Source organism: Trachinotus anak, unplaced genomic scaffold (genome assembly GCF_046630095.1).
Source record: "Trachinotus anak isolate AG129_WGS33_773 ecotype Australia unplaced genomic scaffold, CSIRO_AGI_Tana_v1 ptg000007l, whole genome shotgun sequence".
Classification (NCBI taxonomy): domain Eukaryota; kingdom Metazoa; phylum Chordata; class Actinopteri; order Carangiformes; family Carangidae; genus Trachinotus; species Trachinotus anak.
The window spans coordinates 14,517,422-14,544,766 of record NW_027273858.1 but is presented as its reverse complement, the minus strand read 5'-3'; the positions used below and the strand labels follow the sequence as shown (position 1 = coordinate 14,544,766).

Below are 27,345 nucleotides of genomic sequence, written 5' to 3'. Positions count from 1 at the left end.
GATATTAGTAACAAATAATGAGTCAATCAAGGCACAATTTTATCACAACAGTGAATCGTCTTTTATTGATAATTTTCCTGTAGTTATTTGATGGGCCTTTTGTGTAATCTAACCCTGTTTTTCCAAGCTGACAGGTGACCTGGTTTGTTTTGCCTCTGTATGCAGGCCTCTGAATGTGTCTGTGCAGATGGTAATGTAGTCCCAGCATGCAGGAGGCAGCAGGACCTGTGCAGCCCATCACCATGTCTCAACAATGCCACCTGTGTGTCCAGGGGAAATGATTATGTCTGCAGGTGAAACACATAGAGGAATCTAATAGAGGCCACTCTCATAGTCCCCTCTCTAGATGATTGGGATGTCTTGTGAATGTGTGTCCCACTGTGAGTGAATAAATATCGATTTTCTTTTATTTTTTCCCCACATTTTAATGTGGTTAGATTTTACATTTCACTTAAAAACAGCTATTGGACTAATGCATACCTGTTGGGCAGAGCTCAAGCCTCATTGTCTCTTATTGACAACCAGTCCCACGTAAAGTGACTATGAATTGATCCTACTTACAAGAATAATTCACGTATCTTAAGCCTGAAGAGAACTATTATGAACATCAATGAGCCACACTGTTAAACTGGACTTGTTACCATGAAGATGGGTACTGTGTATCACTTTGATTTGCATTCAGCTGCAAATACTGACTTGCACACCAAATGTGTATTCATCCACAGCTGAAAATAGTTCCCAACAAACGCAATATTTACCCCTGTTTGAGTTGCGCACCTTTTTTTTAAAAAAAAAAAAAAATTAAACTATAAAAATAGTTTTCAACCATCTGCTTCTCAGACCTCCACTCTGTCTCATGGCTGATGTCTTTTAAATCCAGTTATTACACTGTAGCAGATGATAAGACTGATGACTTTTAAGTTCTCAACACATACATTCTGATCTAAATAATATGAAATGTTCCCTCAGCTCAATGTGCTTTTTAAATAATAATGGACATAGAGTAGCTGAATGTTGCAGATTATTTCCTGAAACCTAGGGGACAATTTTATTTTTCTCATTTTGACTGCTCTTATACTCAGACATACAGTATAATAAAATTATTAGGGAAGTTAAATAAGTGAAATAACAACTGTGTTTATTTCCAGTTGTAAGAAAGTATAGTCTGTGGTTTGTAATGGACCTTAATTTGTCCTGATATTCTAACTCCACCCATTGGGCAAAAAGATTGTAAGGTCTAATTGGCACTCACTATCTAGCCCAGGTCTGTATCACAAACAGGTCATGTTGAAAACAAAATTATAACACCATGTATCTTACAAAAGAAAAAAAAAAACATAGCTTGTTAGTGCTCAAGGCTCAGGGTGAATTGATTTTAATGACACTGACCTCCTCCCAACAGATGTCTGAGAGGGTTTTCTGGGAAGAATTGTGAAGAAATAATTGACTACTGCAGGCTGCTCAATATCAACTGCCTAAATGAGGGATTGTGCTTGAGTGTAATTGGCGGATATCAGGTAAGTAATTCAATGTTTCAGTCTTAATGAAATACTCTCAAGCCTGCAAAATATGACTCACACTGCACCTTAATGGGGGTTACAGTATGAACAGAGGGTGAACACATTCATGCAGAGCTCGGAAAGATAGCTGCAAACACAGATATGTTCTATTGAAGACATCTGGTTTTTAACATAAATATACCGCATGTCACGGCATGAAAGGTCTCTCCATCTTTGCCTTCTAAAGATCTTTTCTTAGGAAAACCCATCATTAATTGAAATTAAAAAAACAAAACAAAGAGAATAAGAGAAACATCAATGGTAGAATATGTCTACAGACAGCAGTAATCCAATTCTATCCCATTAATCATTGTGAGTATGTGGATGCTTTGCTCGGACAGGCAGGTTCTGGTCTAATTTGCCTCTCTATTGCTCACTCTCCTCAAATGTCTGTATTTTTTACAACACCTGAGACTGTTCCGTAATGCCCCATAGCTCCTAATTATTCTCCATCAGTCTTGTTCCATTAGACCACTCAGAGTATTCTTAATCTAAAATCCACTTTTAGATGCTTCATGTCAATGCGCCTCCAACCGGGGTCAGATGTAATCAGGAAGTGTTGCTCACTTCAAATGGGCCTTTTCTTCTTTTTATGTTTTTATTTATATTTTTATGTGATTTTCATTTGAGCATGAAAATCACTAGGTAGTTTGTTAAGGGAGAGCTGCTCTTTTTATTCCCTCTGTCGTGAAAATGCTCTGAACAGACAGAATAAAACTAGAGGTCACATTAAGCTGATTTTACACCTGCGGTCTTTTAGGAAAGTTTTGCTTTGGCTTTGGACTCCAGCATATTGGATTTAAAATGAAAAAAATGACTGAGGTTAATTAAATAGTCCTGGTTTTTAGCTCAAAAGTCAGTTCACCCAAATTGAAAAAAAATTCTCACCTACAATACAAATAATGGCGCCATATCTAACCAGGCAGATTGGTTTGGATTCATGTTGTTTCACAATGTCCATCTCAGAGATTTTTTGCCTTCACCACAATATAATTCCATATGTGGTGATTTCAGTATTTAGAAATAATTATTTTAAAATTTCCATGGTCACTTAGGATATATCACAGGCCATTTCCATTTATACCATTTTTTTTGCAGAAGAAATAATGCCCAAGAGTTATCTAGATTATCCAGAAAAACAGAGACACCCTCTCTGGAAATTAAACGTACTGCTAAGATTACTCAGTAATTTCTTTTTTAGTGCTGTCACCACTACAAATTACATTTGTCTCCATCATATTGAGGTAGTGGCAGATATCTCGGAGGAGAATATCTCACAACCTGAGCAAATCAAATGAAACCCATCTACGTGGGTAGATATCACTTGAGGTAGATGAGAGAATAGAGCTTTTTGCAGTTTGGGTGAACTGACCTTTTTATTTGAGGGTGTTTACAACCACATCAGATAAACTTTGTGTACATTGTTGCCATTTTTATTCGTGGCAACGAGGGTAAAAAGGGATGAGATTCCTACGCAGTATAGAGTAAATATTACCAAACACCCTTAAAGCTGAAAATCAACAACTTAACCCTCATAGTCGTTGTTTAGTTTGAAATCCAATGTGCTGGGTTAGAGCAAAAACAATAAAAAAAAACATATACTCTAACACATAATCCTCTGTGTGATAATATTTTGTTGATATCGGCTGATAAGTTGATGTAGGCTGTACCACTCGTTACTCAAATGTTGTTCTGTTTTCCTGCAGTGTGTTTGTGCCCCAGGATGGATGGGAGAGTTGTGTCAATATGTGGGCAATGCCTGCTTGATAAAACCAAACAGCTGTTTTAATGGAGCCACATGCATTACAACAAGTCAGCCATCATCTCCCCCGCAGTACACCTGCAGATGCCTCCCCGGCTTCACAGGTGAGATAACTTCATTCTATTGTCTGTTTTTGCCCTCTTTCCATCTGTCTGTCCATCTGTCTGTTGGCTGGATATCTCAAAATATGGATCAATTTATACAAACCCTTGTGAGAAGGTTGGTTGTGCGGCAAGGGATGACTGATTAATGTCTGGGGAAAATCTGATGTGGAGCTGGCATAGCTTGACAGTCACATGCTTTTGGCAGAGGCTTGTTTTGGCATTTACAGATTTTGTGGTTATGTAAACATCATGTAAGTGCAAAGTATGCTTAATGCCATGCAATTACTTGAAGCAGACATGCAACACAGGTATCGAAAGCAGTACTTTTCTGAATATTTTACTCCTTTAAGCCAGTGCACTGTCTGCATGCAAGGCATTTGACACACAGAGCTCTCATGCTGAGAGCTATCCATAAATTATAAATGTTTCTATTGTTAGTGTTTTAAGGCAGATGGCATAAAAGATGGCTTAAAATATAGAGACAAGTCATGAGAAACTCATGTATTCCATCAAATGTGCATAATTTATATCATGCTACAACAGATACACTTATTCTGTGCTCACAGAGGATATTTTTTTCTGAGTGGCTGTTAAATTTAAGTCAAATAAAGCTGCCACCTTGTCATTATAAACAGACCTTACTGCTCATATCTTGCATAAAAGCCAAATATTTAATCTGAGGCATTATTAGTAAACTCACTGGTTTGTAATCAGTTTAATGCACCATTAACCATGGATGAAACTGAATGACATGATTAGACTGACTACAAACAAACATTAAACCATTAAGCATTAAACCCCCTTTTTACACATCTAACAGGAACAGAGCAACATGACCAAACTGGTGAATGTAAGCTCAGTATTTACTGCTGTTTCAGTCGTAGTTGTTTGACTGACATCTAAGAAATGTTCAACTTTCTTCACCAGTCACAAACATTTACTAACTAGGTCAGGTAGGCCAGTTGGTCATTCACTTGGGTTAGCTTCCGTACTGGGAGCGTCTGCTCTTTTATTTGAGCGGACACTATTCTAGCTAACCACATGAGCTCAAACTGTTTAACAGTGTGATAGTGAGTAGTCAATTTTCAGTGAGATTGCCAGTATGTAATCTGGAATATAATCAGGCCAGTTTCCTTGTAAATCAAATGCTAGATTTAACCTAATTGTGCACATTTTCTATTCCTGCAGTGCATTATGTTCAATTTCATGCTCAAGACAAATGAAAATGGTAAAAGCATTATCATGTACTCTGCAGCGTCCCAAGACAACAATTAAATTTAGTTTCATTTGTAAGGGACCATGGACAATATTAAACATAAATGTTACCATTTGATGAATTGTGCCTGAGTCAGCTAAAGTTATCTTGAGTTAGCTTAAAGCTAATGTTCATCTTTTCATTTGCCTCTGCAAAAACACTTAACTTCCTGTGGTAGTGTTTGCTGATATCCAAGCAGCAGCAGTCTGTTCTCTAGTAACCGATCACATTTTAGAGCAGTTTGTTTTGGGAGATTTCGTCGCATTAGGGTCCATTCAATGACCTCTAATGCAGTGCCGTGGTTGCACATGGGTCAGCAGGACAACGCACTAAGAGGGGAGGGCAGTCTTTAATGGTCAGGTTTAGGTTCAAACTGCCATGTCTGCAAGCATCCGCTTTGATTAATGCCTCAAAAGACTGAATCACAGCTTCTGTTCCATAATTGGCCTCTGACCTCTGACCACCCTGAGGAGGTCGACAAGGAAACATGGAAACTCCCTGCAGTGAGCAATACTTGTGTTATTAGTCCTAGTAAATAATACTAGTTCTTGTTGATTTACTGCAGAGTTTTATTTTATTTTTTTATATATCCAAGGAGACAAACACCAAGACAAGCATCCAAAATGACTATGGTTGGTTGTGATTTTTAGATCACGAGCCAACCACAGATTTTAAGCAAAGGATAGTTCTCTTGATGAAGTAATTTTTTTAACCTTGAAGCTTATTTACCAGTAGCTTTGCCTGCTTGACATTTCTAAGGCCTGCTGTTGATTGTATTTAATCCAAATACTCTGGCAAACTGCTCCCTAATTAGCTGCCAGCTCAGAACATGGCCAAAACTTGTTAAGCTATCAATGACAACTGTTCTAAAAAAAAAAAGGGAACAAGTGAATAACAGATATAAAAACAAAAGAGGTCGTTACAGAATATGAGATTAAGACAAAAAGAAACTGTGACCTTTTTCATTTACCATGCTTTGAAAAGACTGAACAAATCCATAGAAACAGACAAAATCAGGTGTGATTTTTCACAAGTGTGTCATTGTTTCTTGACCTCATAGACTGGAGGGCAGTATTAAGAGAAAACATAGTTTATGAGATATTATGTGATGTTTTAGTAATGACAGGTTAATATTTTAGAGTGTATGTCATAAAATTTAAAAATCAGTACATCCAGTCCAGATCAGAAGTATTTGGACAGTTACACTTTTTTTTTTCTTCAAGCTCTGTGATTCAGCACATTTAGTTTGAAATAAAATGATTGATACTACATTTTAGTGCCAAGTCTCAGCTTTAATCGCAGTAGGGTTACATCAATATAGAAAGAACTGTGTGGGAGAAATAACCCTTTTAATGCATGGTGCCTAAAGTTTAGAGGTTTAAAAATAATTGGACAGGTACACATAGAGTCAAACAAAACCATTCTATTGAATATTTTGTGGAAAATGCTTTGCTGACTGAAATCTTCGACCCATAGACATCAGAAGGTACTTTGAATCTTCCCTAGTTATGCTCCCCCAGGTCTTCTCTGCAGCCACCTTCAGCTCTTGCTTTTTGTTGGGTCTCTGCCTTTAGTCTGGTCCTCAGTAAGAGGAATGCAGCTCAACTGGACTGAGATCAGGTGACTGACTCAGCCAGTCGAGAATATTCCACCTCTTCTCCCTGAAAAGCTCTTTGGTTGCCTTGGCCGTATGTTTAGGATTGCTGTCCTGCTGAATGATGAAATGTCGTCCAATGGGTTTTGATGCATTTGGCCGAATCTGAGCACAGAATGCTTCTGTATACCCTGACATTCATCCTGCTGCTTCCATCAGCAGTGAAATCATCAATAAATGCCAGTGTGCCAGTTCCACTGGCAGCCATACAGCCCCAGCCATAACAGAACCACCACCGTGTTTGAAAGATGAGGCCGTGGCTTTGGTTCATGAGCTGTTCCTTTTTTCTTTTTTTTTCTTCTACAATTTCACAGCTCCATCATTTTCACTGAGGTTGATTTTTGTTTTATCAGCCCATAGAACTTTGTTCCACAACTCCACTGGTTTCTTTTCATATGTTTTTGTGAATTGCAGCCTGGCCTTTCCGTGTTTGAGGCTTACCAGGGGTTTTACATGTTGTAGCGAATCGTCTGAGGTTACAATCAAGTCTTCTCTTGATTTTTGACAGCGAGACATGTACGCCTGCATCCTGGAGGGCATTTTACACCTGCTGTGCACTCATAAAGGTCTTTTCCTTCACCTTGCAAATAATTTTCCACTTTTCCACAAGACTATTGCTCAATGGTCGACTAGCTCATTTTCCATTTTCTAGTTTTCCTGTGCAAACCTTTTTTTTTTTTTTTAAGAACGCACCCATCTGTTGGCTTTGGATACCAGCTATCTTTGTAATATCTTTGACAGTCTTATTTTAGCCTCCATTATTATTTTCTTGACTCGTATGGTCACCTCTTTATGCCTCATATTGGCAGAAAACTCCACCTCAATCTAAAGGGCAACTCTCAACTCTCAGGGAACTCTGTCAACTCTGTGAGCTCTTTTGTGCATGAACTAACTTTGAAATGATAAAAAGCTGCCCCAGAAACATTTAGTAGCCAAGTGTCCAATTATTTTGAACCCTTACAGTTTAGCCCTTCTCTGTTAAAAGAGCTATATCTTCCACACAGTTCCTTCCATAGACACGTAAAACTTACTCAAATTAAAGCTGAGACTTGGCACTTAAATGTACTATCCATTATTTTATTTCAAATTGAATGTGCTGAAGCACAGAGCCTGAAGAGCAAAAAATACTTAGAGTGTGGACCGTACCTTCAAATAAGCTAAATGCTACGGTGATTTACTATCTAGCGGAGGCCCTATAGGAGAGTGGCATTGTTAATCACATTCTGAGCCATTTTGCTCTGTAATAGAAGATTTTTCTGGACATGTCTCGCCATTATATATGTTATATAATGAGCAAATGAACAGTTCAATACAATATGTTCAACACCTATTTAATGCATAGTTGCATTCTCTATTTTAAACATTATTTGAAAAGAAATGGACAGTTTGGAGCAACACAGATTGTGATCCTTGCTGAACATTGCTCATGCTGTATAAGGGTTAGGATGGTACAGCACATCATTCCTCTTCCCTTGTTTTATTGCTTAAACAACCAGTGAATATGATTTTTTTTCCCTTCCCCAGTGCTCTCAGGGTTTTGGCCCATAGCATATTTCCCCATCTAGCCTTAAGTCCTGACACACTCACCTGTCAGTCAGATAAGCCCTTACATAGCACTACATGAACAAGATTTTTTCTCTCTGTTCAAAGCTCAAATCTGTTGCCACTTCAGTAATGGAAAATTGTCTCTTACACCATGGCAGGTCTTAGTGACTGATAGAATTCATCATTTTCTGGCATCTTGGGATTTTCGCTTTGGAATTTCGAGCCATGCAGCGTAGAAGGCCAATTTAATTTCAAGCTTTGCCCAGAAACCCCACAGTACTCTATCACAGATCATAACTCAGGATACATTATCCAAGCCCCGGCATTCGGGTTTCATTTTGGAAGGCTTTATTTTTTACAGAACAACAAACTCTTGGCATATATTTTGCTGGCCTCATTCAAATACACCCTTATTCTCTTTTAATTGTGTGCATAATAATAAAAGGTGTGGAGACTAGACATGCAGTATAATGCTTTATGCATTAAAAGTTCAGTAACTACTGAGAATCCAGGTTTTTGCTTAAAGGACAAATTGTGTAACCTTCTTTTTCACCTGAAATGTACCAGGTCTTTGCATTCAAACCTTTATTTAGTAAATAGGAATCCTCTGGTCTTAAGGAATCTGTATATAAATAATGATTGTGCGCAAGAGCCAAACGTGTTTTCTGAAAATAATTTTTAAAAAAAAATCTTCAATTCATATTGACCTTTAATGTCATTTTTATTGTTGAATATTTGTAGATTATTCAGTTGTTGCTAAATAAACATTTTACAAATCGCAGTATCAGTATCATTTCAGTAAAAGAGGCTACAGCACTGCATAATTGATTTCATTCACAGCCATAAATGAGCGTAGGCGTTTCTTAGATTTTAGCAGGACAAATTTGTATAATTTGCTGCTGCACAGCATGGCACATTTTGTATATAATGACCTGTAGCACATACTGTGCAGATGATATCAATCATAGTGTTTGTGCTGTAGCATGAGGTTGCCGCTGTCAAGAAGGGACTTTCACTACATGTCATTGCAGCTCTGTTATTGATGATAGGACATTTTAAATTAATAACCTGTGCTGGAAGACACCCGCCCCCAACCACAGTGGTAGAACTAGCAGCTGCTGAGGCAGCTGAGCACCAAGCCAATCTCCTATCAGCCGCATCCCCCACCTCATTTGCTCTCTTCAACCAGGACAAAGCTCATTATTAAGTGTCCATTTTCTTAACAAGAAAGTGAGTCTAACCGGTCCAACCATGAGATCTCTGTCTCTCCTGTGTCTTACAGCATATTAGTGAAGGGATGTTTGTTGTCTAATTATTCTTTCAGGAGAAAAGATGATTAAATAGTTACAAGCAAGGACCGTTTTGGAAAGCATGTTTATTTATTTACTTAATGGAAGAATTTAAGAGAGGATGGATATACCTCTATGCTAATAATGTCGCTAAAGCCAACAGCCACTTAGTTTAGCTTAGCATAAAGACAGGTAGCGGGGGAAAACAGCTAACCTGCTCCAAGAGATGGTCTGACACATAACCCTCGTAAAACCACTACTGACATTTCTACACTTAAGATTTTGTACAGATGAAACAAACAAGATATTTGTTAATTACCGCACATTACTAGGCAAATTCATTTTTACCTTTTGGACAAATCCGGGCTCGCCTTTCCCCCTGTTTTCAGTCTGTATTCTAATCCATTTAACATACAAACATGACAGTAGCATGATTACGCCTGGCTCTGGGCAATGTATTTCCCAAAACTATTTTGGTTGTATTTTAACAATGCAATGCGGAGGTAATGATAGCCTGTGTGTAATATGTTATGGTCCTCTGTGTGAGGACAGGGATGTATTTCAGATGCAGCTAATTGCAGCATTTTCTACTCTTGTTCTCAGGAACAAAATGTGAGACCGACATCAACGAGTGCGACTCCAGCCCCTGTCAGCACAATGGCACATGCTTGGATTTGCTAGAACGCTATGAATGCCAGTGTCCTACAGGTATGTTGGGCTATGTCCATAACTAGAGCTTTGTAATAATGTTTAAGTGATATCACAGTGTTAGCTGTAGTAGCAGGCAGTACTGCAGACCTTTTAAACTGCTATGCAGGGAAGATCCTCAGCCAGGGCCCCTCCAGCTAGTTCACTGTACACTGAAAACTAAAGGTGATTGGCCTTTGCCAGCAGGGTCCCTAGACTGTGACGCATCCTGCCTGTAGACATCAGGTTAGAGAAGTCAGAATGATTTAATTCATTGCATGAATCATAGTTTTTACCTATACTCTGTTAACTAAAAATATATATTTTTATATATTTATATATTATATTTTTTTATATATGTATTCATTTAATGAATACAGGTAAAATTATATTTTTACTACTTTCTGACATGTTTAAGTAAAGCACTGAAATGCCTTTTATTATGAAACTATGTCATAAATATAAAAAAATGCCACCTCTTGGCACACTGCTGATCAAAAAATACCCACATTGTGCAGCACAGAGGCGATAAGGCTTAGTCACATTATTCACAGTATCAGTTCACCTGTGATTGACAGCTGAGAGCATTCACCAAGCTCATTGCCAGAGCTCAATAATGCAACCAAATTGTGCAAATATTATATTATGAAACTCCCATTAATATGATTTTCCTGTAATTGCTTATTGTGCCTCTCCGGCTGAGTCTAAATTTACATTCACTGAACATAAACTGATGGACCACTTGCAGGAGGTCTCCGTTGTTGGCACGGCGCTGTTTGTGTGCCTGACAATTGCTCTTGCCCACTTTACCAGAATGTTTTACAGCACATACAGACCAAAGACACTGTGGGCAGAGCATCTTAGTGGCCATGTGATGTTTTTCTCACAAGAGTTTGCCGCTGTTATTTTTAGCTGTTGTTCTCAGCAAATGATTTGTCTCTTTAGGGAAATGGAACATTGATGGTAATGAAACATTATGTTTGTTCACTCTTGTCCAATTAAACATTAAAGGACGATACCAGTGTTAATGACACATGGGTCACAGAGTCCCATTGCCTCATCAGTTGAAAGCAAGGCACATTAGAGTCACTATTAAGGTGACATTCAGAGGTGGCCTTGTATTTTCATCAACTGATGAATTGTGTCAGCCCTTGAAGTGGCTAAGGTGCAAACCTATAGTTTTAAAAGACTGTGAATAATCCATCCATCCATCGCTTGTTTCGTTCAGGGTTGTGGGAGGCTGGATACTCTTCCAGCATGCATTGGGTGAGACATGGGGCACAGCCTGGACAGGTTGCCAGCCTGTCTCATGGCTTACACACCAAGTGAAAAACAAAGTCATACCTACAGGGAATTTAGCGTTTCCAGTTCACTTAACTGGCATGTCTTTGAACGAAGGGAGAAAACTGGAGGAAATCTTTGCAAACACAATGAGAACTTCCAGACTCAGAGACAAAGACCAACCGGTTCAAACCCAGGACCTTTATAATTGATAATGCAATGAAACTTAATCCAAGGAATATACCAAGTAGGAAAAAAAAATCATCTTTATATCAGCTGTGTCTGGGATTCTAATGTTGATCTGTTCAGCTAGTGAAGACCTGATCCATCAGAGCTGATGTAATTGTCCCTTGTGCTTCTTTGGGTGAGCATCACTGTGGTAATGTGGCTGTGCTGTTTGAGGAATGAGGGAGTGGGCTGATGGCTATGTCACTGGGGTTATCGAGTAGGAACCTCCCATCACAGATGTCAAGTTGAATTAGACCCACGGCTCCCCAGAAGGCTCAACAGTTACCGTGTGCCGCCCCCGTTACACCTGCTCGGAGCATGAATCAAGACTGTACCCAAACACACTGGCCTGTCTGTTTATTTAGGAACATACATGACTGGATTTATGCTCTCAATATTATTATCAACAGTAAGCATAAATTGCACATTGTGGACCTATGCTGTAAAGCTCTTAAATGTCGAAGACGATTATTCAGAGACTACAGATTATTGTTTCACCACTGGCTTGACACTGTTATTTGCTGTATCTCCCATCTTAAACACAAGATAGAGACCCATACTTTGCACACAAGCTGGTGCTTTTTCTTTTTAGCCAGGGCCATTGCTTGCTCTTTTCAGCTTCCTCTGAAGCTGCCTTTGCAGCCTGCCGTAATCCCTGATCATGAATCCCTAACTCCCTGAGTAAACTGGTACTAGATGTGGCCATAGATCCATGGTAACGAAATTCCACAGGGCGTATGCTGGCTTTCCAGCCTTGCTACTAAATCTCATCTGTTATCTCAGTAAACCTAAGCCTCTTCCGCTCATATGCCTCATCTGCTGCATCTTCTCATGGTGAAGTGGTTTCTACAATGTAGTAAAATAGTCCGCTGAGTTCTGGACCACATGTCTTAAGACCAAAGTCTTAACACCAAAGTCTTAAGACATGGGTGGAATTATAAGTTGTTGGCATATTCTTTTTTCTAAGCCCTGCCTGCCACTGAATATATTATATTGTACCAACTCAATAACACATGCCCTCAAAAAGCTGGCCTAGTATAAAGCCAAACTAATGCAATGCTGACTCTCCTAAAGTTTACATAATTCATTTTTTTTAGTTCATGGTCAGTTCATCTACAGGTGATGCCAAATGTATCATTTCCAGGAGCAAAACAAAAGAAATTAAATCCAATTACCATGAAGAAGGGTCTAATAATTGTTACAGATAAGTATTAAAACCAGAGGAGCAAGAAGAGGAGGGATTAGATGGAAAAGCAGAGTAAAAAATAGGAAGCACAATACTAAAGTTTGCCTTTTCAAACTAGATATAAAAGTTCAATTGAGGCTCAAGTTAAATACAAATTCAGGGAGGCACTGTGGCACATTGACTGCGCTTCAAAATGGGGCCAGTCCTCTAGACGACCCACAATTGGCCCAATTTTGGCCTTGTTTATTAAATATATAGAGCTGCTGGCCTGGTGCAGACACATAAATTAGAGATGGGATTGCGGCACTGATTACAGATCTACTTTCCGCTGGTGCAGTGTTGCATCTGTTAACTATGAATTCTTTTCCTGCAGGTTTTCTGGGAAAGAATTGTGAAGTCGACATAGATGCTTGTGCTCTGCCCAGCAACACATGTCCACCAAAGACTCAGTGTTTGGATCTCCCAGATGGTCTTGAATACACCTGCCGCATCCCCTGCCCTCAAAACTTTAAAGTGGGTAAAAACATCTTAATGGACTATTTGTCCTCGTTTGCTATTCTGTATCCACATGCCTGCTATTCCTCTTCAGTCTCATACATGTTTAAAGAGCTCACAATATTCTGTTTATTTCTCTTCAAGCAATTTCTATGTATTCTCTACAGCAGTGCAGCAACCTTATTACAACAGCAGGGAACCATAGCAAAGCAAATAATTTTACATAATAATTTTACATAATTTTCTCACCTATTTTATTCAGAGACGTTTCAACAGTCATTGTTTTTGTTGCATAAGAAATTAAGAAATTATTAATTATGGATCTATTAAGCTTGGATTTAATCAAACCATGATCAAATACAACTGCAGAGAGCTCTCTTATGGTTAAAACACTAACTGTCAAACTTTCATATGCAAAGTGTGACAACAAACCAAACTTAACATTGAGAACTTAAGTGAGAAGGTATCCAGTATTAATTCAGTATCTCAGTAAAATGCATAATGAGTAATCCTATGTTGTATTCAGGGATAAACATAAGCATAAGCTCCCACAGGAAGACAGCAAATGCGATAATCCATAAACACAGGAATCAGCTGGTGCGGATGCTGTACAGCATGTTGTTTTACCTGCATGGGAAGAAAGTTGTGTTAACTTCTTGACTAATGAGGGAATTCACTGCATGTGCCCTTCTGACTTTAGGAATTTTGCTACATGAAACGTGCACGAAGAACCAATACACAGTTGTAATCAAGTAACAGATTCTGACCTTCACCTGTCTCTAGGACAAAAATGGCTGAAGTATGCAGTATATTCTCAGTATGCTGCATATTTAGATAATTGAAGCACATTTTTATGTTCTCTTTTTTTTTTATTTTGAATGTGGTTGCACATCTTCCAGGTTTTTAAACAGTCACTGCGGAAGAATACAAAGACAAAGCTGGAATTGTGTCATTGTTTATCAGGTTTTTTTTTTTTTTTTTTTGCCTTTGGCATGCATGAAGGGGACAGCGGACTGAAAAGCCTCTGCCACCTGACGTGGATGAATGCTGCTTAAGATTCGCAATGTCTGTATTTTTGAATGCGCCGGATTTTTTATATGTGGATGAATCAACCCTCTGCGTTAAAAAAATAAATAAATAAAAAACAACCTAACCTGAGCAAAGAAGCTTCTTCAGATGACAGATGGAGATGATCACTCACTGTGGAGCAAGGCCGGTGTTGGCCCCCTTACAGAAATTCCGTGATGTCTGCATTATACGCCTTCCCACAAGCCAGTTCTTCTTCTGCCCCTTTGTTGCCTCTTTGCTAAATATATATATACACACACACACGCACATAGCAGCTAGCAGGCTTATCTTTTTGTTTCACAGAACTCTTGGGGGTTTAGCCCTCAATGACCATTGATCTTGTCTTGTAAGACAAGATGTTGATGCTCCATGGAATACTGAGTGAATCTAGTATAAAGCATGAATCAGTATTCATGAGTGTGTCATGTGGCTGTAATGAAGCTCATTCTCCGGCAGTCAGGAACAAGTAATGGTTGGAGGTTGCATTGTAAAATAATTGTTATATTTCGGACCAGAATGTGCTCAGTCCAATATAAGATGTTACTGGCCAGATGAAGTCATTTCACTTTTGCATATGAAGCAGCATATCTCTTATGACGTGCATCTCACTGATCTATCCTCTCTCAACAGCCGTGTGCCAACGGAGGACGCTGTGTGTTGAATGATGCCAGTAGCTACACCTGTGTCTGTGCGCCTGGCTGGTCAGGTCAGACCTGCCATATAAATGTCAATGACTGTGTTCAACACTGGTGTCAGAATGGAGCCACCTGTGTGGATGAGATTGACGGTTACAGGTGAGTGTTGAAATCTGGGCTGTCTTGGGCCATTCAGGCACCAGAGTCTCAATGATTGGAAAAAGCTGTGACATTTACTGTTCTCCTCCTTCAGGGTACGAGGAACTCCTTTTAATCTATACAGTATTAAGAAATTCTCTTTAATCTGTTGCTAGCTGCCTTTGTCCCAGAGGATACACGGGCGTACACTGTGAAGACGACATTGATTACTGCGTTGGCCATCACTGCTCTCAACATGGTGTTTGTCTGGACCAGCAGTATAACTTCACCTGCCGCTGCATGCTTGGATTTGAAGGGTCGCTCTGTGAACTGGAAACAAATGAGTGTAACAGCTTCCCCTGCACAAGTGGTGCCACCTGTGTGGACCTAATCAGTGATTATCGGTGTCACTGTCCCCCAGGGTTTGAGGGTATGAGACCATCAGATGCAAATGAGAGTCTATTTACAGCCTTTAGCGTGGCCAGCCAGTGGAATATCAGCTTTTAGAGCAGCTTTTAGTGTTGAAATGTTGAGACTGTAGAAACAGAAATGTGAAGCATTCACTCAGTACAGTTTTCACATTGAAATTTGATATTTCAGGGCAAATATGTAGGCTGAGTAACAAGCAGAAGTATATGGAAACTTTAAGATACTACACTGTAGATTATAGAAATGAATGGAATTGAGACATATAGCATTTGTCTTCAAACCTTCTGGTTCAATCCTTGAAAAACACCCCTTTGCATTGGAAATTACACCAAAATCAGCTGAAAATAAATAGTTAAAACTGGTTACTTGTGAGTGTTGGTATATTTAAAATAGTTTGTTTATTTCTCAGACATTTAGCACAGTAAATCTTAGCCATGACTGATGTGAACAGTGTTGCAGTAATGAGCAAGTGGGTAAATGAATGAATGCACACTGGCTGGCAATAGGAGCTGGCTCAGTATAGTACCAGTCTTAGAGTGTGTAGCAAAAAGTGTCTTGTACAGTATATTTAGGGTGGAGGTACAGTCAGCAGCTACCTTAATTATCTGAGGATCTTACAGTACATGATTAACAGAGTGCTTGCCAGTGTATGGGGTCATGATGGCAAAGGTACAATTACCTTTGGTATTGCAGACTTTAACAGCACTGCCTGCAGATGTCAGGCTGTAAGTTCTCTCTGAGCTCTGCAGATCAGAAAACTAAGAGGTCTGAAATATTGCCAGAGGCCATGCCTAGTGGAGCTTTAAATTTAACAGTAAAATATGAAATCAATTCCATATCTAACTCTTGCCCAGAGGACACTAAAATTGAGGTTACAACATTTATGCTTACATACAAACTACACCATGCTGAACATATAATCACATTGAATCAACATTCAATCACATTTTGAGCCTGTAGAATCGGAGGTAATCAGCTGCCTCATGAAATAAAGCCCCATCTTTAACAAACCAGGTGCATCTTGTTCTTAAGAAAACAAACGAAACTTGCAATAATAATTAAATTTCCTCAGTGGCAGGTAGCTTTATTAGTAGAAACATTTTAAAGTGTGTTCTCTGTGGCATTAAGTCAAGTTTATTTGTCTCTCTCTTTATCCTGCAGGAAGGACCTGCTCTGAGAATGTAAATGATTGTTGGTCGCAGCCTTGTCTAAATGGAGGCTCATGTATGGATCTGATAAATGACTACATTTGTCATTGTCCTCTTGGTAAGTACCAACTACTTGTGTATTATTGAGCATGTTTACAAAAATATCATGCTATTAATTTTCTATGTACTGTACCATGGGAATACATGAAGAGTTTTTTTTCTTCATACATTTACATACAAACCTGTTTGTTGACTGTGATCATTTTTCACTTTTTGTTTAAGATGCACTAGCAAAGACAGCAAAGACAGGAATTATCAGTTACACTAGACGTTTAAAAGTTTGAGTGCAGGCTAGAAACTGGTTGAAATAAGCATCTCTACTGAAAGCAAATGGAAGTAATAAATCTGTATAATGGGTAGAGGTTAGAAAAAAGTAATAGTATACTTAGTTTTTCACATTTCACACTTTCTAGATTCAAAGTTAAAGGTCCCATATTTTATATTCTTCTGGTGTTTTTATTTTAAGTTCTCATATCTGATATATTTGTAGTTTAATGTAGTTTTATATGTCCTCTTTCGAGTTTCTCTCTGGAACTCTGGCAACAACAGGTCAGTGAGCCAATCAGAAGACAGTGCATCTCACTTTCTACAATATGGGACCTTTAAAATGAACATCAGTAAACCTGCAAACCTGAAAACAGTATTGCTTTCTGTCTCACCAAGTACCAATGCATGTAAAGTGGCAACGCTAATTAAACTTCGATTTAGTTTTCAGCATTGTCCTATAATCAAGTGACAACCTGTTTTACAAATTTATATATGTTCAACATTTTATAACACATGTGACTTAGAAAGGATCCATAATCAGTCCATAAAATAAGGAGGTGTTGCATTCCTCAGTGTGTGGCTGATTTTACCATGCCCTCTGGTAATAACACACTTAATCACCACTTGATTGCACAAGTCAGAATGCTGCAGCCGGCCTACTTGGCATTACAAGTCCAATGTCACATTCAATAGTAAACAGCCACAATCCCCAGAACAGGATTTGCAGACAAATATTTGAAAAATAAAATCCACAAAACCCAGGTGTTGACAGGACACAAAATACACTTTGGCACTGGGAAACGAGTCAGTTTTTGTGAATTATTTTCTTAATATATTTCACAAAGGCAGAAGAACTACATGAGTTACTCTGGGTTTTTTGTGTTGTGTTGAAATGTCTACTCTCCTACTTAAGTTTGAATTTATTGTAATGAAACAACATCACCGATGTGTTGTTGGTACTGCGCATCTTGTTTAGGTTCTCTGTTTTACCTCTCAGCTAAATACGCCTCTGTTTTACTGCACAATAAATCAACACAGATGGGGGGTGGGAGTCTTGAAAACATTTACTGTCTTGTACTGTCGCGTACGGCACCTGTCACATGGTGTGTTTGTGACATTACGGGCACAGCAAATGCATCACTGTAAATAACCTGCTCTTACTATTTTTTTCTGCCTTTTGCTCAAATTAGATTTGGGCAAAAACAGAACACCAGTGTGTCAGTAAAGCGTCCATTACTGTTGTAATTTCATTGACAGATTTATAGACAGGTGTTTTTGATCACTTTATCAAAAATGAAATTCAATTAGATAAATGGTCTGTCAGGTTTGTTTGCTTCTCCTGACAAAGAACACACAACAAAGACTACAAAAAAAAAAAAATCAAAAAAAGGCCATCAGCATTTTCCAACCCGGCGTTCAGATTTATGTGTTGTGCAGTTGTTTTGCAGTAAAACTCTCGGGGATACTTTGGCCAAGGTTGTTTAATCTGCATCACAACACACACAGTGATTGACAATTGTGTTATTAGTTGATGGCAGCCATGATTTTTGGAGAATGACTAAATCCTGTCAGACTCATTACCATGATGTTAGTGCTGTTTAAATTCATAATGCTGCTGCAGAACACATTCAGCAAGTGTGATGTTTTCTTTAAGCCCACAGATGTTTAGATCCAATACGACAGGAAAATGTTTTGAGCCTTTTCACTGCTTCATCCAAATAATTTGTGAACCAAAATATAGCAAAGATAAGATGAAATTCAGGCGCAATGGTTTAGTTTAGGAAGTTTAGGAAACGTTTAAATTGTTGGAAAACCTGCTTAGATGGAAAACACTCTTTCTTAAACCGGGTAAAACAGGGAAAAATGAGTGTTCTTTTACAGTGATGCTTCATACATGGGCGCATGGTAGCATTATTAGATTTTGATGAAAACTCAAAACTAATCAATCCCTTCTTGAGCCTTCACCTGACTTTCCACCAGATTATATTCAATTGTGTTGGGTATTTACCCTGCTAAGTAACACACAGGAACAAGGCCAAAAAACATAACCTCTTTGGTGGAGGTAATGAACTACACAATCTAAATCCAGGTTTCTTAATTGTACATAACCATAACGCTCATTTGATTTATTTAACAACTTAAAAGTAACATCCGAATTTGGTGATTTCTGTCCAAGAACACGATTTTCACTTTTTCACCTCAGTGAAGCAGCCAGAGCCGTTGTTGATGAGAGCTGATTAAATAAGCTGATGAACAGCAGCTCTCAGAGCCAAGGGATAACTATGACCCATGGCTGTTATCATCAACCACTGAACATGAGCACATGAGTAAATGGCTGTAACGTATTCAACAAAATACCACCATGTGTCTGGTTACTGTGCATTTTAAGATAGAATGAAAAACAGTGAGTTTCACTTTCTGTCTGTCTTTATGCAGCAGACTTGGGCTGAGCTGCTTGTGGCTGTCACACAGAATAGGGAGTCCCATTTGGAGATGGTGACACCGTAAATGTGACATTCCTTCATGCAACATTAACCTCAGAGTGAATTGCATGCACAATTGGTTATTAAATACTTCTGAAACACTCTGTTGGAGGCAATAGCTGTCCATTAACTAGTCAAGGCAATATATAATATGATGGGAAAAGGGTAGTTGGAAGGTCATCAAACATCTAGACAGATGTGTTGTGTGTGCTGCTAGGAATACAGGTTACAATGTAAAGACAATGGAGACTGCTTACAGCTAAATGTGCTACATGATCCTGTATGAATGCTCTTCTGGGTGTATATTCATGTCTTGATAGAAGGAATTTGCATTAGGAAGTGATGTTTGAAATATTTCACTCCTTCCCCAGTGAGTGAGACCTACTTTGCAGACACTGCACCCAGAGTAATGTGATGTGGATATGGGCACATTCTTCCTGTTTTAGAGGCTTCAGGTTTTGTTTTGGACGTATGAAACAAATGTTCTGTGACATAAACTCTCACTCATCGCAAATGTCGTAATTGTATGCAAAATGTAAAATATCTTTATGTTTTTGTTTATTTTTTTAACCTACATTACCTAATGGGCACACACATGTGATACACAATAATCTATTTATGGATTCTCTCTTTAATTCATCTTTATTTGTACAAACACATGTATCAGTCACACCATCTGTCTGTGCTTTATTTACAACAATAGATATTGACATGGGTATCTATCAGTGACATGCAGATGGGCTTTTGGTGGGGCAGATAAATGTGATATAGATCAGTTTGGTAGGGTGGGTTTCTGTCAATGATTCACTCAATTAGCATACTGCATAGCAGGTAGATTGCACAGGGAGAAATCAATACCCCCATTAATCTGCTAAAGAAAAGGTGTCTTTACCTAATAAAATGTAGACCTGCATAAATGTGTGTTACAGGATGTGTGTTACTGCAGCTTTATGATTTCACTCCTTATTGCTTGTTTCCCAAGGTTTTGCTGACTTTTTCTTTTTTTTGCATTTTGATGTCAATTTTGTTTGCAGGATTCAAGGGGAAAGATTGCTCTGTTGATATTGACCTTTGCTCATTTGGAATCTGCAGTGAACATACTTTAATGTGCACTGAGACCAAGGATGGACAGAATGTGTCTTGCACATGTAAACGAGGTGAGCAAGACTTTTAACAGGTGTTCTGTTTTTCATACAGGTACATTAACGGGTGAAGAATGAGCTCATGGCAGAAGTTAAAATCTGCATTTTCTCATACTTATGCAAAGTGAGGTTTGCTGTACCTCAGGAAATACTTTGCTGTCTAAATCACTGCACAAGTGTCTGTCTTATACTTCCTGTGAAATAAAGTCATGTTTCCAAAAAAAGAAAAAGAAAAACAATAGTCCTAATACAGTATTGTTTTTACAACTTTAAGTTAATCAATAATTTAATATTGGACAATTCCTGCAAAAGAAAAAAAAATAGTGTGTGTGTCAAGGTCAAGCCTCTCTGATTCCCCTCCATGAGGATGACAGTGTTATCACAGCAGTAGCTGCCAGCAGTGACAGGGCCAACACTGGACTAAGTAGAAGAGGCTTGACCTGTTACATACTCCAAAGCTTGCCGGGGGTAACGAGGCTTCAGACTCTTGCAAGCGTGCCACTATGATACCGTGTGTACATACACAGGAGCTCGTGTAGCTTTTACTCCTGGATGGAGTTAAGGTACTTGAAATAAAGACATTTTACCTGTCAAACCAGTCTAAATTCAGTCAGCACTACTTCACACCAGCCTCTGCTACCTGTTTTCAGATGACTGGCTAGTACATAGAAGTTCATGTAACTCAATCAATAACCATAACTTCATTACTCCTGTTGCACTTGTGCTCGCCAGATGTCAAAGTGAAGGATTGTGAGTGATTTCTTATGTAAATGAAAGCAACCTGCAGCGAGCTGCTCTCCCCAGATCGCTTCTCAAGGGCAAACTGCGAGGTGCTGTCTTGTCTAGATGTTTCAGGTCGGTAGTCTTGGCATCCATATTATCTAACGCTTGCCAACCTAATGTGGTGCAAAACGTGTTACTCATACCCTCCCTCGCTATACTGTATATCCCACGCTGTCAACTTTTTGACCTAGTATTTAGTACTACACTGAATCATATCCTTAAACTGGGGATGTTGGATGAACTCGACATGGTACATTTTTAATGTATGGTTTTGCATGATTCATATCGATCAAATACAGCACTGTCTTAATGTGAAAGTTGGCGGGGAAAACTCTTCCTAGATTTGTAAGTGATTAAACTTTCTTGAAGAGCAGGTTTTGCAAGGCAATAATTGTGTTTTTACAAGCCCCAGAACAATTTTTGACAGCGGTATCTTCTTGTTTTACATTAGCATTTATTTCAAAGGAAGAGCTTTGCACTGCAAGACTTATTTTTGCCATAAATTTATTTGAGCTCCAGAAGCTGTTGTTTCATCAAAAGCCCTTCTTGGCATGAGAGAGTTTTTGTCATCTAGCAGGTTTTTGCAATGCAGCAGTTGTTTTTGTTTTTCTTGTTTTTGTGTAACGCCACAGTTTTATTTTGGAGGAAACCTGCTTATTCTGCAGTAAGACGGCTTCCACGACTTCTTTTTATATTCATTCTCCACGCATCTAATTGTGAAGAGCATCTCAGCACCCATACGCTCAGCTCAGTCCTCGGCTGACGGTGTGAAACGTTCACAGTGTACACACGTAGGAAATGTGTATGGTAGTGAAGTGTGAGGTTAACTCACATACAGCCTGAGTAGCAGAGGCAATAATGTGGCTTAAACACTGACAGGTTTCTTCTCTTTAATGGCTTGTGCCGCTGTGTGTATGTGTGTATGTGTGTATGTGTGTGTGTATGTGTGAGAGCATGTACACGTGTGCACTGATGCATGTTATTTGTTTCATGTGGTTCCCTTTGTGTATAGATTGACTTTGATCTTAAAAATCACTGGATTTGGCTTCTTTAATGTAATAAATCAGAAGGGCAATGACTGGCTCTTATTAAACATGATTAAATGATCCAGTGAGCTGAGTCTGCATGTGCCCAGCCAGCTCTTTGAATCAATACAAGCTTTGAAAACCAGCTTTTGTTTGTGAAAACAAAGTCATGCTGATCCTAATTGGCTGAGGAATGAAACCGGGCATAAAGATTCCAATAACAGTTTTTTTGTTGTTTTTTTTTTTTACATGTGCTGCAGGGTTTGGAGGATCATTCTGTGAAGTAAATCTCAATGAGTGTGAGTCACAGCCATGCCAGAACGGTGGTATTTGTGTGGACAGCATTGACCTGTATCAGTGCTTCTGCTCAGAGGGTTAGTTGCAATGCAATTACTGCAGATCCTACAATAATTGAGATGACAGTGTTATGTGGTTTATTCAGATTTTTGTTCGTTTTTTAAGTGTGCAACCAGCTGGTTTCAGCCCTGCTGTTATGACCCTGGTTTAAATGGGAAAGTGATTCACAAATACTTCTGTCCTCATTTTTTTTTTGTGTTATTTGGTGCTATTTTTCTGATTCCTGTGGATAAATGGACAAACAGAAAAGACTTTTCCACTGCAGCTACAGCTCAAATCAAGGAGGATCTTATTCCATTTGATGCTGATGTTCATCAGCCCTATAAGAACAAAACCCATTTTATTAAGTCTTATAAAAATATATATGAATGTAGCTACAACTCTTCAGTATTTAATACTGTAATGACATGTAAAAACACATGCACATTTCACTTGCAGGACCTAGATATATAAATCCCATACACAGTTAATTATACGTATAAACATAACCATGTCTCCCATTCCAGTTAATTGAGCATGAGTATCAGTTTCCATTTCTCTGATGGGACCAATATGTACAGTAAAAATGATCAACCTAGTTTGTCTCAGGGCCTGGTTTCGTATGAAGAGTTTTGTTCCCTTTATTCAGTCTTCCAATCAGCCCAACCCCAGATTTACAGTCAACAACAAGGCCGTCGTTTTTATTCTTTGGAATCCAAAAAGAATATCTTGCTCAGATCTTTATAATAATCGGCCATGTTTTTAATAATTTCAACAGTTACAATAGAAATGTGATCTTCCTCAATCCAATTTCTTCAACATGGTCCACTCAAGAACTCATTAATGCACAAAATGGATGTGAAACATCATTCCCCAGACTCCTCTTCCCTGCTAAAAAAAAACCCCCACTTCTTTGTATATTCAGATAATCAAAAAACATCACATGCAATGTTATTAAATTATTGCTTCTAAATGAAGAGACAGCCTCTTGCACATAATATTCAGTACAGACTATTTCATATCTGTAAACTGAAACTGAATCTGTCCTGAACAAAAAAGTAGATAACTCCCTTCATGGAGGATGTACGAGGATCAGCTGTTTTGGTTGGAGAAGATTCTTGGTCCTAATCTTCTTCTTTGCCCATCTCCATGTCCTTGATAAGATGATAAAAAATATTGCTTAATATCTGTCCAGACATGTGGTATAGAGGGTTGAAAGTTAACAGAATTTTGTCCAGACCACGCACAAAGGGTGATTTTATTGCTGAAGAGCACAACTTTAGCTGAAGAGCAGGAAGTAATCAGTGTACTCAGTTGCTGTAATGTTTGCTTGGACTCAAAACCAGTGTACGCTCAAAAAAGTTGACCACATGATGTTGATTGCTTTCCCGTGATGATTTTCAGTTACACATTTCTCTCATGTTTCCTGGCTTGCGGTTTAACACCTGCAAGGTTAACAAATATATTTGCTTTAAAATTCTCCGATCACATAAAATCATTCTATCAGAAATCGTCACTCGCATCATTAGAGTAAGAAGGAATACATCTCAGCTATTTTTCCAATAATTTCTTGGTCCAGTTGACATCTTACCTGCTAGACATGCCTCTGATTAAACCTTGATTGCGGGTGAAGTCTGTTATGCATTTTTAATGAAGTCAGGATAATTGTCAAATTTTATGACATGGAGAGAAGTGGAAATTAGTTCCATGGTCAGTTTGAGAAATGATGAGAATTTGACCTGCACCGATGGTGCTGATAGCCAAGCATTAGTCATGGGCCTCCTGTAGCTGCAGTGTGTGACAGTGCTAATGATAGTCATTTTGTAGCGTGACCATGCGGTGGAATATATCTATGGAGAACTAAAATGTCAGAAATTGTCAGCATTCGCTTTTACTTTAAGAATTTAACCTTTTATGTTTAAAATGTGCTGATACAACTAAAAATTAATCAGCACAAAAGAATATTAATCATGCAGACACACAATATGAATATAATTTATTTTCTCAAACACAGACTGTGGGGAAGCCTTCTGTGCACGGTATGCACTTGTTTACTTGCAGTGAAAAGTCATGTAAAAAATTTCTCGACAGCAAAATGTTGCTTTTGGGTGTAATTTGATAGTAATTAGTATCTTTTCATGTCTGGTGTTTACTGACATTTAAACGCCATCTCTGATGAGATTTATTCTTTTTTTTACTTCATACCAGGGTTTGGGGGATTGAACTGTGAAATCAACTATGATGAATGTGTCCATGGATATTGCGCCAATAATTCCTCATGTATTGACCTGGTTGCAGACTATGAGTGCATCTGTCCTTCGGGCTTTGCTGGTGAGTTATCTCTGTCATCGTTTTCATAGTTTAGGCTTTAATGAACATAGCACAGATTGATGACTCTTCAGCAGTGATAACCATCTAAGTGTTCCCATCGTCTAATGTTAGAGTTCATTCACCAAATTCACAATGACTGCAGCTGACTGAGTATAAAGATAGCTTTCCTTCTCCTCCTGTTGAGGCTGAATAGAGGTTGAAGTATTTTTCCTAAGATGATATATTGGTTAAAAAATCGAATAAAGTGATGTATATCTTTTATTAAATACATCACAGTTGGGGCATGGATATAACCTTTAGGTAACCTCATCAGTTTTATTCATGTTTTTAGTGCTGTGACACTATAAGCAGATTAAAAACTAAATAAATTGTATGTGCGTTTGGCTGTGGGAGGAAACTGTGATAGACACTGAAAATAAAAAGATTCAGGAGGTTATACCATAGTATCACCCCAACTGGCTCCATTACCAAGCACACACATACCGCATCATGCTAGTTCATCACATTAATGGCTGTTGCTCTCTGCAGTCAAACCCATTTGCATGATAGGTAATCGAGATGTGTCATTAATTTGGTGATGCAATGTTTTTTCTTAGTTAATGTTAATCTCAGTTAACAAAAGCAAGCTTAATTAACAATCTTGATTTACCTTTCAGGTAAGAATTGCTCCATATTTGTCTCTGCGTGTGCATCGGATGTTGACCTCTGCAAAAATGGAGGAACCTGCTCCCGCAGCTTAACTGGAGAAATACATTGTGTTTGCCGTCCAGGTATTAAACCATCATATTTATGCAGTACTTTGGTAATTAATTTGATAAGCTCAATTTTTGTTTTGAATGAAGTTTAGTGCTTTAGTAATTAGTACAGTAATTCCATTTAGAAATGGAGACATGCAATAGTGCAGTAATACTAAGCTATGTCATCATTATAATCACAGTGTGTCACATGCTCCTCTTGGTTTATTCTACATCAATCCCACTTGTATATTCAGCCCTTAATGCATGTGAAAATATATTAGTTTTTTATTACTGTGATATTACCAAGACAGCTTTTACCTCTAAGTGAATAACCATTAGAAAGCTCATGTACAAATCCACAGATTAGTTACAATTGGTGAAAAAATGTACACATTGCAGTTTTTTCTCTGTGGGTTGTGTACCAATGCTGAAATCCCTCCTTGGTTTTAGCGCTTTGTGCTCTGGCTCAATAAAATATGTAAATCAGCCGGGAGGAAAAACACTGGCAATGACAGCATCACATGAAATCACAATCCATGATGTCTGCCAGACGTGGGAAGACAAGAGGATACTGTACACAGAACAGCACATCAATCACTTCTTTGATCCGACCTCTTACAGGATACCATGGCAAAGACTGCTCCTCATCTGTGAACCAATGTGTGTCAAATCCTTGCGACCCTGAGGGGACTCTCCTCTGTGAAGTGCTGGCAAATACTTATAGATGTGTGTGTCAACATGGCTACACTGGGCCGCACTGCAAAACACCTATAAACCGCTGTGTTGATGGCCTGTGTCAGCACGGTTCAGTGTGTGTGGATCTATCAAGAGGGTTCAAGTGTGATTGTTTACCAGGTAGGTTCACCATCCAGCAAGGGCTTGTTTCCAATGAAGGCAATTCCTCAAATGAATCATGTACATAACAGACACACTCCCAGTTTGATGCTTTCACTTGTTCAGCTTCCTTCTCTGTGGGAGTCTAATCTCTTTGGCCTTAAGCAACAGCACGTAACAGCCATATGAAATGTGTAAGTCAGTACTTCAGTTTGTGAGTTGACTTCAAAGCAGTGATGATGCTTGGAATGTCTGTTTCCCCACTTAGGTTCCAGGAGATTTCTGTTGGCATTTCATCAAAGAAATCATTTATTATCAGAGGAATATACTGTTGTTATGTAGCATTTCACTCTTACTGTACATGGCAGGGAGTAGCCTAGCTAATATTTCAGAGGTAATAATTAGATTGCATCAGTTAAAAAGGAGTTAAATTTAGAAATTGTACATTTCATTGCAATAAATCACAGGTTATTACTCTATACTTTAAGTATGAAGACAAAACATTGCATTCTTTTTACTAACTGCCTAATTACATAGTAAATACTTGCTAATTAGCATTCTTATTTAAATATTGTATAAAGGAAACATCAGGTTATTACCTTCCTTAATGTACCTGTATAGTTTATAATTACTTTTAAAAATCATTTTACTTATGGGACATATGGGATAAATGTCACAGAACTAACTCATTTTGTACCCATAATTACCAAATTTAATAATTAGCTACCAAATTCCTCCTCAGCTTATGAGAAGAGAAGATCATTTAAGACATTAAATATTTGGTGGCTAATGAAAAGAACAGGAAAAAAAATATATAAAAAGCCTCCAACCAACTGCACAAGAGTCTGAGAACTGCAAACATTTGTAATTGTACTAAAGACAAA

At 38.4% G+C, this 27,345-nt stretch overlaps 1 protein-coding gene across 2 annotated transcripts in view; it reads left to right on the top strand.

The window, feature by feature from the left end:
• Positions 1 to 27,345, top strand: part of eys (eyes shut homolog) — a 146,942-nt gene that overhangs the window by 14,337 nt on the left and 105,260 nt on the right. For both annotated transcript variants that reach the window (XM_071480865.1, XM_071480864.1), the window contains 13 exons: positions 166 to 293; positions 1,403 to 1,517; positions 3,266 to 3,425; positions 9,772 to 9,876; positions 12,924 to 13,063; positions 14,744 to 14,907; positions 15,063 to 15,316; positions 16,477 to 16,581; positions 20,308 to 20,430; positions 22,484 to 22,597; positions 24,768 to 24,890; positions 25,547 to 25,660; positions 26,249 to 26,482. In XM_071480865.1, coding sequence (XP_071336966.1) covers positions 166 to 293; positions 1,403 to 1,517; positions 3,266 to 3,425; positions 9,772 to 9,876; positions 12,924 to 13,063; positions 14,744 to 14,907; positions 15,063 to 15,316; positions 16,477 to 16,581; positions 20,308 to 20,430; positions 22,484 to 22,597; positions 24,768 to 24,890; positions 25,547 to 25,660; positions 26,249 to 26,482 — 1,879 coding nt within the window. The remainder of the gene's footprint in view (positions 1 to 165; positions 294 to 1,402; positions 1,518 to 3,265; positions 3,426 to 9,771; positions 9,877 to 12,923; positions 13,064 to 14,743; positions 14,908 to 15,062; positions 15,317 to 16,476; positions 16,582 to 20,307; positions 20,431 to 22,483; positions 22,598 to 24,767; positions 24,891 to 25,546; positions 25,661 to 26,248; positions 26,483 to 27,345) is intronic.